Genomic DNA, 11,679 nt, shown 5'->3' with positions numbered 1-11,679 from the left:
ATTTAGTCTTATTGATGCTGTCCAATATCATAAATGTATTTTTGAATATATACCCAATTAGGTTAAATTTCGTTTCTATTATAATGCTGAAAAGAATTTAATTACATTGACTCATTGAAATTAAAGAAAAGTGACTCAAAAAAATAGAATTTTGAATTGTTCTTCCCTCTCTATTTACAAATTAGTGCCAAGGACTCCTGCGTGGATTCTAAAACAAATATTTTATTTACTGATAATAGAACGTTCTTTTCCCTATAGAGTAATTTCTTGGTGAGATGGATATATACAATTCAAAATAACATAAACACAAATATAAAATTATTGCTCAAAATGCTAAAAAACTTATTGATTTGTTGGTCAATTGATTAAAAATTGATATAGCTTTCAGATCCTCTCATGCACTAATACTAGATCATACAAGCATCTTAATACTACAATGGAACACCTTGGTACTAAAACCTTTAGATGATTGTTCAGCATATATAGACCTTTGAGGCTAGAAAGATAGTTTTAGAGTTCAGATTGAACTGCCAAAAATAAAATCTTCTTAACGATGGTATTTAAATGTTTTATGATCTTTGAACTATCCATACCTAGCTTTTCTTTAATGTTATCCTTTTAAATTTGTCTTTTTCATTTAATGGTTGGTGGTGGCAGAAATTATGCTTTCCATCGTACTTTTATCATATTATTAGATGCAATGAGTCAAGTTTTGATGTCTCACTCAATTATAATTTCTTTTGTCTTTTCTTTGATTTTGATGGACTTAACAAAATTATTTAATTAATTAGTCATATAGTACTGCATTTTCAAGCTTGAATTTCAATCGAAGATTTTTTCTATTTTTTTTTTCTAAATTGGTATTCAAAATTTACATATTAGTTTGGTAGCTTGTTATTTATGTTGATTATTTTGAAACTTACATCTTTAGACCTAGTTCTCACATCTAATAATCTATGCTTTCATTTAATCACATCTCATCAAAGAATAATTGAACTATTGTACTCAACTCTTTGCAATAGGGCATAAGTTGGGCCTATTGGACAATTCTTCAATGCAGATTGATGTGAATTAGTTTGATTCCTACGTAGACTAGTGAACCCCATTCCACCACTTTTACACTAGCTAGAAAATAGTAGTGACGTGTGTAACAAGGAAATAATGAGTTAAAGGAAGTAAAAAATATGCTTTAAACCTTTTACCCAAGCCAAATAAAAAATGGCCCTGAGAGAGATTAGCCATGGAGAGGGGACTTGGGTTAGGCCTACAACAATTGGATGAGACATAACATCTCTCATGGAAGCTCATTAGCATGGTGGGTGAAAATGACCTCCTTTTCAAGATTACGTGATATTTACGAGACACAATGAAATATCTATCGATGGAAAGGGGTATGATAACAACATCTCTTAAGAAGAAAAATTTAGCTCTAAAATTACAAAATACATCAAATAGAATTTCCAATTTAATGGTAGGCACATAATTAGAATTGTTGCATGCTATTTTTCTCCTCAATTGTTAAATATTTACAAAAGGAAAGGGTTAGATTATAAGGAGTCCTTTTAGCATTGAAAAAATATATTTAGTCTTTTCAATAGTAAGGATAAGTTCTTGCGATGGTTGACTTCAATGCAAGAATAATGAATAGAAATTATAGCATATTATGAAACAAGAAAGATAGCAATCCTTTATGACTTATACAAGAGGAAATTAATAAATTGTCAAGGCTTTTTTATAGACAATGTGGATATTAATCATTTGGCACAAAACCACATGTGTTGAAAAAGCGTAGACAATCTAGTTTTTTATTTAATACTAAGTGCTAACCTATAACAAAAATACAATAAAGTGATGATGCAAAATAATGTGCCATAAAACCATGTGAATTCATATGGTTTTGTGGCACATTTAAGCTTAAACACAAATACAATCAAGTGATGAAGTAAAATAACATATCACAAATGTACATGAAAACGATACTATTGACTCATCATTTAATATTGGGTACTAAGTTTTAACTTAAATTAAAATTAGTTTTCTAATGTGAGAGTCTACATCATTTGTTTCTACTATTACATGCAAAATATAAAATGACCCTTGAAAATTCTCCCTCAGTGATGCATGTACCCATAAGCACCTAGATATAGCACAAATAATAATAAAATAAACATTGAACTAATATTATGCAAGGTGTACAACATGTAATCCCAAAAAGTATTTGGATAAATATGAAGATTTATTATGAGAATCGATCATAATACTTTGAAATTCTTCTTGATAGAATAGGACTTGCATGATATCTAGTTAAATTGGATGGGTAAACTAAAAGCCTGTGATATTGACATAAAACACATGAACTCGAAGAAACTGTTGGAATACTTTAGAATAACTGAGAGGGGGGTGAATTAGTTATCCAAGGTCCAAATGTACAAATAAAGCTTTTCAGCACTGCAACTTATCCTTATGCATGCATTGACCATTCAATACATTAAACATATGCATATTGCTGTCCTATGTCAAAATAACTTTGCAGAAATGTAAACACGCAAAACCACAAAATCAATCACACATTTTGACACAAAGATTTTATGTGGAAACCCAATTTGGAAAAAACCAAGTTAGTAACATGCTACCAATTTTCACTCTTTTGAAGTGAGTTTTGCAAGGAGCCAACCCTATTAAAGGTTACAATGCACACTATTAAATGTGACTTGGTTAAAGGATTTTGATCAGCCTATTAGGAGTGAGCCTTGTTTGAGGAATTTATAACATTACATTAGAATGTCATCCTATTAAAGAATTTTCTAATGAATTTTAGGTCAACCTTAATCCAAAGGATTTATCCAAACTGATATAATTGTTAGAGAGTAACAATAGGACTTGATTTGATAATGATTACAACTCACTTGCAAATTATAGATCTCACATTCAGTCCTCTATTTTGCTTGGCTTTCATCCTCTTCATCTTTGATAGCTTGTTCACCCTTCAAGCATTCATCATCTTAAGCCTTCTTGCTTTGCATGCCAATTGGAAACTCTTTTATTCGACCAACATATGAAGCAACACCCTAGAATTCTTGTCTTCCTTGGGTTCTTGCACATGAAAATTGTTGCTTTTGGTCTGCTATATCTATAAACAAATAATTTAGGTCTTTTTCCACTTAACCACAATCATCCATTCTAGGGTTATGTAAGATTCAATGAATCTACCCACTTTTCCATTTTACTCCCTTCTAGAAACTTCCTCTATAATCCTCTTTGAATTTACCTCAAAATAGTTTATCTTGAATTATGTGCCACTAGCTCATCAAACTCTTCTATTCAGATACCATATGAAGCAACACCCTAGACTTCTTGTCTTCCTTGGGTTCTCACACATGAAAATTGTTGCTTATGGTCCGCTATATCTATAAACAAAGAATTTAGGTCTTTTTCCACTTAACTACAATCATCCATTCTAGGGTTATGTAAGATTTTTAATGAATCTACCCACTTTTCCATTTTAGTCCCTTCTAGAAACTCCCTCTATAATCCTCTTTGAATTCATCTCAAAATGGTTTATCTTGAATTATGTGCCACTAGCTCATCATATAAATCTTTCATACACTCACACAATTCAAGAAATCAACTTTGTCATCTCAAATTCATTAAATCTTTGATTTAACACATTTTCCTAACAACAAACACTATGTTTTGATGCTTGACACATACTGGGTTGTGATATGAATATCAGGATTTAACTGTGTGATTTTGAGTCAAACTCGATGACCCATGTTTCATGAGTAGTGATTCAACATGAATCCATCTCTCATGAGAATAAATGAAACACTTAACACTCATTGGATCTAGGTGATGCTCACAGGGGTGAAGCACCGGGACTTCCCGGGAGGTCACCCATCCCAGTACTACTCCAGCCTGGGTTGCTCAACATCCACTAGGTCTTTACTAGTGCTCGACACATACTAACTGTTTTCATTCGGCACCAACTAGATTTTACTTGCTTAGCTCATACTAAGTATCTTCACTCGGCACATACCAAACTTTGTTGTTCAGCTTCAACTGTTTTCTGCTTGGCCTACACTAACTTTGCTTGGCTTGCACTATTTGCTTGGTCAGGCTTGGCAGGCATTTTTCTTTACTTAGCATCCTTCTAGTCTTTGCTTGAAAGTATACTTTCATTATAGACTTAAGTACATAAACAATACACTATATCATCAATGTCTTGCTTGGTCTTAGTGCTCTTTTTATACACCAAATAACTCAACCTTTCTCTAGGTTCTCTTGTTATCCTTTCTTTTCAAATCCTTTTCATTTATCAAACAAATGATAGCATTCAAACCTTTAAGTAAGCAATTATCTCACCAACAAATAGTAGGTTTGACATCAGTGACAAAATAATGATTGTTCCATGATAGTTTCATCAATGTTCTTCACCTCAACAATATCATTTCATTAGAAAAATATATAAAGATTAATGCTCTTTTTAGAAAATTATATTCTAACTAAATATGCTAAAGATACATTTTCTACTAAGTTGTAAGTATGATATGTATGTAGTGTAAAATTGACTTATTCTATATAAAGAATGAGTATACTTAATTTTTGAGTCTAAGATGAAGGAAAGGTATTGCTATTATTTCATAACATACCATTAGCAAGGTATGACAAATACTTCAAGAGTTTAGGAATCAACGAAGATGTTTTTAAATATATTAAGGAATGCATCACACATTATTAAAATAAAAGAGAACAAAAAATTGATGATTTTCTTCAACCCTTGGCAATTCCAAATTAGGAGTGGAATGACATGTCCATGGATTTCATCAAAAAAACCACAAGGTGCATAGTAAGGATTTCATAGATTTTGTTGTCAACTACGTAAATAATTTTCATTTTTACTATATCATCTCATTAGGTTGTGAGGCTCCTAAATTAGACACTTTTTTCAAGAATGTGTGTAGAATGCATGAAATGCCCAAGAAAAAAGACACAAAATTTACAAATTTTATGTTTTTAATTGGACCCTCCTATTGGCCCTTAAGATGAGTTTGATTCCTCAATTTTTAGTTCATAGCACTTAATTTGATGATATTCTAGTTATCAAACACAAAGCACACTCTTAGAACAAGATATCACCCTCAAATATATGCTTGAACATAAATTATCATAAATTATGAATTAATTGAGAGGTAATTGAGGAATTTTGTTTTAAACCAACAATAAACATGGATAAAGTGGTTGCACTTGGGAGAGAACCACTACAACATATCATGTATAATATTGGTATGTCCACTTTCAAATCATTATATGTCATTTATGTACTAATTTATTTATACTTAAAATTAAAAAATAGTATGGCACCAATAAATGAAAATTTGATAAATTAAACCCAATATTTCTTGAGTTTTTCAAAGATCTTCTACAACAAGCTCAACAATATAAGTTTTACATAGAGAAGAATTGGATGGAGATATCTTTTTAGGTCAGATACATAGTCTAGTTAATTATGTAACCTTATTGATTGTCTTCCCTAAAAGAAGTGCAATTTAATAGCTTAAAGTATGATTTTACACACCTCATAATGGTCTATCATGCAAGATTCCATTTTTTTTTAATGATTGATTGATTATCTAATCGAATTTAACATTAAAGAACTATCTCTAAGAAAATCAAGTCAATCTTTTAGTAAGAATATTTTTCTCATTAAGGACAATATTTTAAAAATATCTATGGATTCTTTAAAGTGGAAGTTTGAAGAGTGTCCTAAAAATGTGTTTATCATGAATTTATGATGTAGAAGAGGACTTTCAAATGGTCCTATTTGATCAAGTTCTCACTATGGAATTTTTCTTATTATTGAATACTTGATAAAGAGCTTGACAATGAAGAGAGAACTAACAACATCGAGCTTGGTTTATATAGAGTATAATGATGTAAACCTTAGTCTAAGCTTCTCTATTGCTCACTACTGCTATCTATTTCTCAAATCAATACTTTTCTAGGTGGTTTTTAAGAGATCCTAGGTTGTCTTACAGAGCCTTTGGCTAGTGTGAATGTTGTATAGAGCTTTGATCATGTTCTACAAATTTGAAATTCAGTACATTTCTATTGAAAGTCATTTTAACCAATAACATAAAACCATAAAGCTCATGCCTAAACCCACAATAAAAGCTATGCAGGTGGGGGAATGCTAAACCTTCCAAAAAGTAGTGAAAAGATAATGTGGGTAGAAGGACAATTGTCGAAATTGATAAATAGATATCCTCTAAGGACTATGCTAGAGTAGGGGGTGTAGGATTCAAAGATGAGGATCTATTAAAAGTCATTTTTTAACAATATCATAGAACCTTAAACCCCATACACAAACCCTATAATAAATGAGAAAAAAGTGTTGAACCCTCTAAAAAGAAGCAAAAAGCTAATGTGGGTAAGGGATAGGATGTTAAATTGATAAATAGATATCCTTCAAGAGAATGTTAGAACAAGGATTGTATGATTCAAATGGTAGAAGGATCTAGTAAAAGTCACATTTAACCATAGACCTCATACCTAAACTCCAGAATAAACAAAAAAAAGTGTTAAACCTTCCCAAAAATAATAAATGCTAATATATAGAAAGGGACAACTATTGAAATTGATAAATAAATACCCTTTATGAACTATACTAGAGTAAGAAAATAAGATTCAAAGACTAACTAGTTCAATATTTCATCTAAACAAACAAAAATTGTCACCTCCACGTCTTTCTCACCGTCAAGACCACTAATTCTATATTTCAATATAAAACAAAAATTGATATCTAATCAAGGTCTCAATCTCAAAGAATCGCACGTTCAATCATCTCTCGCAGCTACACATTGAAAAAAACAATGTGTTACCGACACAATATTTCTGAATGTGAATGTTTAATGAGAGTTTTGAAAATTGGGCGCCATAAAAATAATAATCAGTCTCAGATGAAACAATTTGAGTGCAAGCCGTAATCATTCAATCAAAGGAAACAAAACGACGATTAAAACAATCAATGTTACATCTTGATCACAGCCTAACAAGGTGTTGAAATCATGATTTGGGAAAATCTGGCAACTAAAAAACAATAGTTCTTTCTCCCACCAAGAAATTGCGAGCCTGCCATAATTATTCTATCAAAAATCATGTCCAGGCGGAAGATAAAACAAACAATTTGGGATCTGGAAGAATGTGAACAAGATTTCTTGACTTTTTTTCCCGATTGTTCTGTCATCTCCCAATGGACCCACTTCTGCAAATCTCTGATGCAAGGCTGGATTGCAATGAAAAATCACAAAAAATGAAATTTTTATCCCTTTTTTGTCAAGAAATATAAGTGGCCAAGTCAGCCAATGGAGACTAGGTGTCAGTGACGAACACAATTGCATGGATGACAGTTCTTGGGAATGTGAAAGCGCGTGGGGCTGCATGTGCTCATGAAATCCGTACACATCGATGAAAACGAGGTGAAATCCTGTGACTCTCACTGACCATGCAACAAAACACTGTTACGTCCATGTGTGAATGCCATCATAGAAGGGCACAAAGCTTCATGATGGCCCATTCCGCTATAAATTGCTGTTTTGGATCCAAGAGACTATAAATCTTAGAGTTTCAATCCAGTCGATCTGAAAAGTCACATAGTCAAATCTTCTTGTTGGGTTTATCCAAACGAAGACATTGAAGTTTTACAGTTCAAGTTACAATTAGAATAAACTTTTAGTTGGTGTATCTTCCCACAGAAAAAAATCCTCTTTGATAGCAAAGATCACTTTTTTAGGGTTTTATCATCATTTCTAAAGATTTGGTTTTGAAATCAATTGTAGATTGCACAAAAGATATCTGAATCATCGAGAAGAAGAATATCTGAATGGGGGGAAGCCTATTGGTCTTTCTATAGTTTGAACACGTTTGCAGCCTTTAATGGCCAAAAATCAAGGCGAATCCATTGCCTTTCCTCAAGTTTTTCCATTAATGGGGTGATTCTTCGGATAAAGAGAATCAATTTGTGCTGTTTCATATTCCTAATTTGAGAATATCCCCAATGTCATTTAGATATCCCTAATTTGATAATCCCCACAATGTCATTTAATTGCTGCTTCTGAATTTAGAATCAGCATTTAGGATCACACTCTTTGATTTATTGTCAGAAATTGTAAGGTTGTGCAGAAATTGTGAGGTTGTAAGTTGTAGACAGTTAAGTTCTAATTCTAAATGGTTAACATCCATGATCTCTCCACCTCAAAACCAAATATTTAGGATCACACTCTATGATCTATCCTCAGAATATTTAGAAAATGCAAAGAAGAATATATATGGTTGTTGGTTGCCATTAACAGTGAAGCTCAAGCTCTAAGGGGTAATAAACCCCTGGTCTGAGCAGCTCAAAACCATTAACCGATTTGTTACCACTGAGTCTAATCCCTCAAAGTGAAGAGGATGAAATCTACCAGCAGGGAGAACACATTACTAGGGTATGGTAATAAGAAGATGTCTGACGAGGAGGCCACCTGTGAAGGCAACCTTCAGAGGTGGAAATTTGAGGAAAATGGAGTGGGGCTGAGAAAAAGAGTGGTGGTTCTTGTGGATGAATCTCGTGCAGCAAAGCTCGCATTGTTGTGGGCTCTCTCTCATGTCGTCAACAATTCTGATATTGTCACTCTCCTCTACATTGTGGACTGCAAGAAAACTCTGTTGTCTACACAATTCAAAGGTATAAATAGTACATTATTCATTGTTAGCTCTCTACATATTGCATTTGGGATGTTAGATTTATGTCTGATTCTATGGATAATAACTGCCTTCTTTACATTTGTGTGAACTAAATGCAGACAAGTTATGCTGCTCTGAAAGGGAGCATGAAAGAAGTCTAGAGGCCAAGGGGTTTAATTTGGCCAACTCCCTTGAGTCGCTGTCCAAGGCGCGCCGGCCAGAGGTAGTTTACACAACTTTTTAACATATTGTGCACATTAGACATTTCTGATCTATCCTATGGTTTAAACATCACACTAAAGTTTGATTCTTAGTATAGAAGTGTTAAATAGTTTTTTTTATTAAATTCGAATTTAATTTATTTTCTTAATGTATGATGTTTAAGAATGACCCTTATTTATAATATATCCAAATAAATCTGTACTACTGAATAGAACTACATTTGGGCTCAGTGATAAAAGACACTAGAAACCAAATTGATAAGCTAAAAATGGGCTAAGTGATAAGAGAAACTAAAAGCTATAAAGAGTGTTTAAATATGATAGTGTAGAGATGGATTCATGAACTCTGTATACAAAATTTGTTTTACTCAGCAATATCCATTTCTCATTTCTGAGAACATAATCATAAAGTAGCAGTAAAATTGGATTTATCTCTCTTAGATTTTGTTTTAACCAAGTGATTCCATCATCCCTGCAAAGTTTGATTATGAATACACTGTTGTGAATTTTAATATATAATTTGATCATTCCAAAGTCTCCTGGATAGTTCTGAGGTATCAAAGCTGTTCAGAGGCAACTACTATGGCTCAAATTGTAGTATTCAATGCTGATCTTCCTTTTTTTTAAATATGTATTGTTTTTTCATTCTAAATCCAATTTATGAATGATTGTGTGTCAGGTACAAACTGAAGTTGTTGTGGTAGGAGGTGAGAAAGCACCAACAATTGTAAACCAGGTCAACAAATTGGAAGCCTCAGTGCTTGTTTTAGGGCAGAGAAGGCCTTCATTATTTCAGAGGTACGAAAAAAGTAACTTTTTTTTGAATATGTTTGTATAATAGTTTTTTTATTATCATCATTTCGAATCACACTATATGATCTATTATATGTCTTTTTTCTATTGTTGACTATATCAAAATAGAATATAATGTTGATCTATTTGCAGAATGTTCCATAAAAAGAGTGATGCATTGGTAGAATACTGCATTGCAAATACAGAGTGCTTGACATTGGGTGTAAGGAAGCAGAGCAACAAGATTGGTGGGTATCTCATCAACAGCCGTTGGCAGAAGAATTTCTGGCTTCTGGCATAGAATTTTATATGATATTTTTGCCTTAGAGGCAGAAAATACGAATATCAAGGCTCTTAATTAGCCAGCATCTCGTTAAAAGATGTAATGATTGTAAGAATAAGTCTTTTCTAATTCATTTATTTTTCTATTTTCAATGGTTATAAGGTGTCTTCTATGAGTTATACGAATCCCTATTCCTTCTCCCAAGGAATCAAATTCTACTCAAAATGGAAGACAAGAATTATGTATAGCAAGTACTATCAATGAGCTCGTTATCTGTGTTGAAAGTTTCTCAAGTAGCTATGGGGCATTCAAAAATCTCCATCCTCTATGAAATCTGAAATCTGTTGAGGTGACAATAAGTTGATAAAATTCCTTTAACAATCTCCGATAATAGCTACATCACTTTAAAAATTCTTTCGATTGTGTTAATACAGCATTCTTATCTAAAATGGAGGATCCACCTACATGCTCTTGGCACTTATGATGTGCTAAATAAAACAGTTTTGTTATTCTAAATTTACATCTGGATTCTTTCACATAAAATTTTCCTTCAAAAATATTTAAATCGACTTAAAAAGTTTTCAAATCTGAGATGCTATTTCTATGTTTTAGAAAAAAATAGAATTTCATCAAAGATTATTAAAAAAATGTGTTTTTAAATTAATTTATTAAATATTTGATTTATGCTTGAATAAAATTGGATTGTCTATTTCTCTGACCAAGGAGTATAACCCAACATTTAGACTTTCTGACTTGGAACTTAGGTAAACTGGGCAAACGTATGTTTTTTGGGTTGACCAAGTAGGTTTGGCAAATATCGAGCTTAATCAAATATTCTATGTTTCTTGTTTGAATTCAAAAAAAAAAAAAATCCCTCTTATTCCCTATTATCTTACCAATTATCTATGTTCTTTTGGGTATCAATTGGTACAATATATTATCCCATTGAACACATTATTCAATATTTATATGATTTGATATTAAATACAACATATTAATAATATTTATAATATAATATTTTATAATGTTTTAGATCAAGGCAAAAACAGGTTTTGAAGGGACCCTAAACCCTTTAATAAAAGCTAAAGATCAGCATTAAGCACCTGCAGGTTTTACAAGAACTTGAAACCTAAAGTTTTCCAACAAAACACAAAATAACCATGTTTTACTTGAAATCACAAAAGTAATCCAACCAGAAAACACACCTAGGTTTTACAAGGACCTGGAACCTAAAGTTTAAACAAAAAGTTGGAAAATAAAAACAAAACCAACAAAACAAAATGGAATAGCAACCAGAGCACCAGCTCTATTATGATCTTCTTAACTTCCTTACCTGCCTCTGCAATACTCTGGATAATATCAACCATGGTAGAATTAGGAACCTTGGGTGCCTCAGTAGTTATTTTCCTCATACTCTACCTAGTTCTCTTACTTGGTCCTCTAGGACTCTTCACACCAATAGTATCTGGAGACATAATCTCCGCATTGCTTTTCTTTCCCAGATTAGCCACTACAACACATAAATTGGAAGTAACTAGCTCCATCCTTTGCCCACTATCCTTGATTAATTGCCAGAGTTCCCTCATACTCCTTTAGTTTTTCAGGAATGTTACCAACTTGGTTTTCTAGATGGGCTCTCATGGCTCGTTCGTGATCCAGCTC

At 32.4% G+C, this 11,679-nt stretch overlaps 1 protein-coding gene across 1 annotated transcript; it reads left to right on the top strand.

Moving 5' to 3' along the window:
* Window positions 1-7,600: 7,600 nt before the first annotated feature.
* On the top strand, window positions 7,601-10,304 carry LOC149550873 (uncharacterized). Its single transcript, XM_089786456.1, has 4 exons — window positions 7,601-8,722; window positions 8,841-8,944; window positions 9,622-9,740; window positions 9,888-10,304. Exons 1-4 carry the CDS (start codon window positions 8,449-8,451, stop codon window positions 10,033-10,035), a joined length of 645 nt encoding a protein of 214 aa, XP_089642582.1. The 5' UTR covers window positions 7,601-8,448; the 3' UTR covers window positions 10,036-10,304.
* Window positions 10,305-11,679: the final 1,375 nt, after the last annotated feature.

Source organism: Cupressus sempervirens, chromosome 6, assembly GCF_028749045.1.
Source record: "Cupressus sempervirens isolate cs-2001-9-10 chromosome 6, ASM2874904v1, whole genome shotgun sequence".
Classification (NCBI taxonomy): Eukaryota; Viridiplantae; Streptophyta; class Pinopsida; order Cupressales; family Cupressaceae; genus Cupressus; species Cupressus sempervirens.
The sequence above is the reverse complement of the archived record's forward strand: the minus strand, read 5'-3'. Positions and strand labels throughout refer to the sequence as shown.

Bases quoted from the DNA above. Each gene is read 5' to 3' on its own strand.
- LOC149550873 (XM_089786456.1), top strand. From the start codon at position 8,449: ATGAAATCTACCAGCAGGGAGAACACATTACTAGGGTATGGTAATAAG. The intron at 8,723-8,840 runs GTATAAATAGTA...AACTAAATGCAG, and splicing joins GTTGTCTACACAATTCAAAG to ACAAGTTATGCTGCTCTGAA. The intron at 8,945-9,621 runs GTAGTTTACACA...ATTGTGTGTCAG, and splicing joins CCAAGGCGCGCCGGCCAGAG to GTACAAACTGAAGTTGTTGT.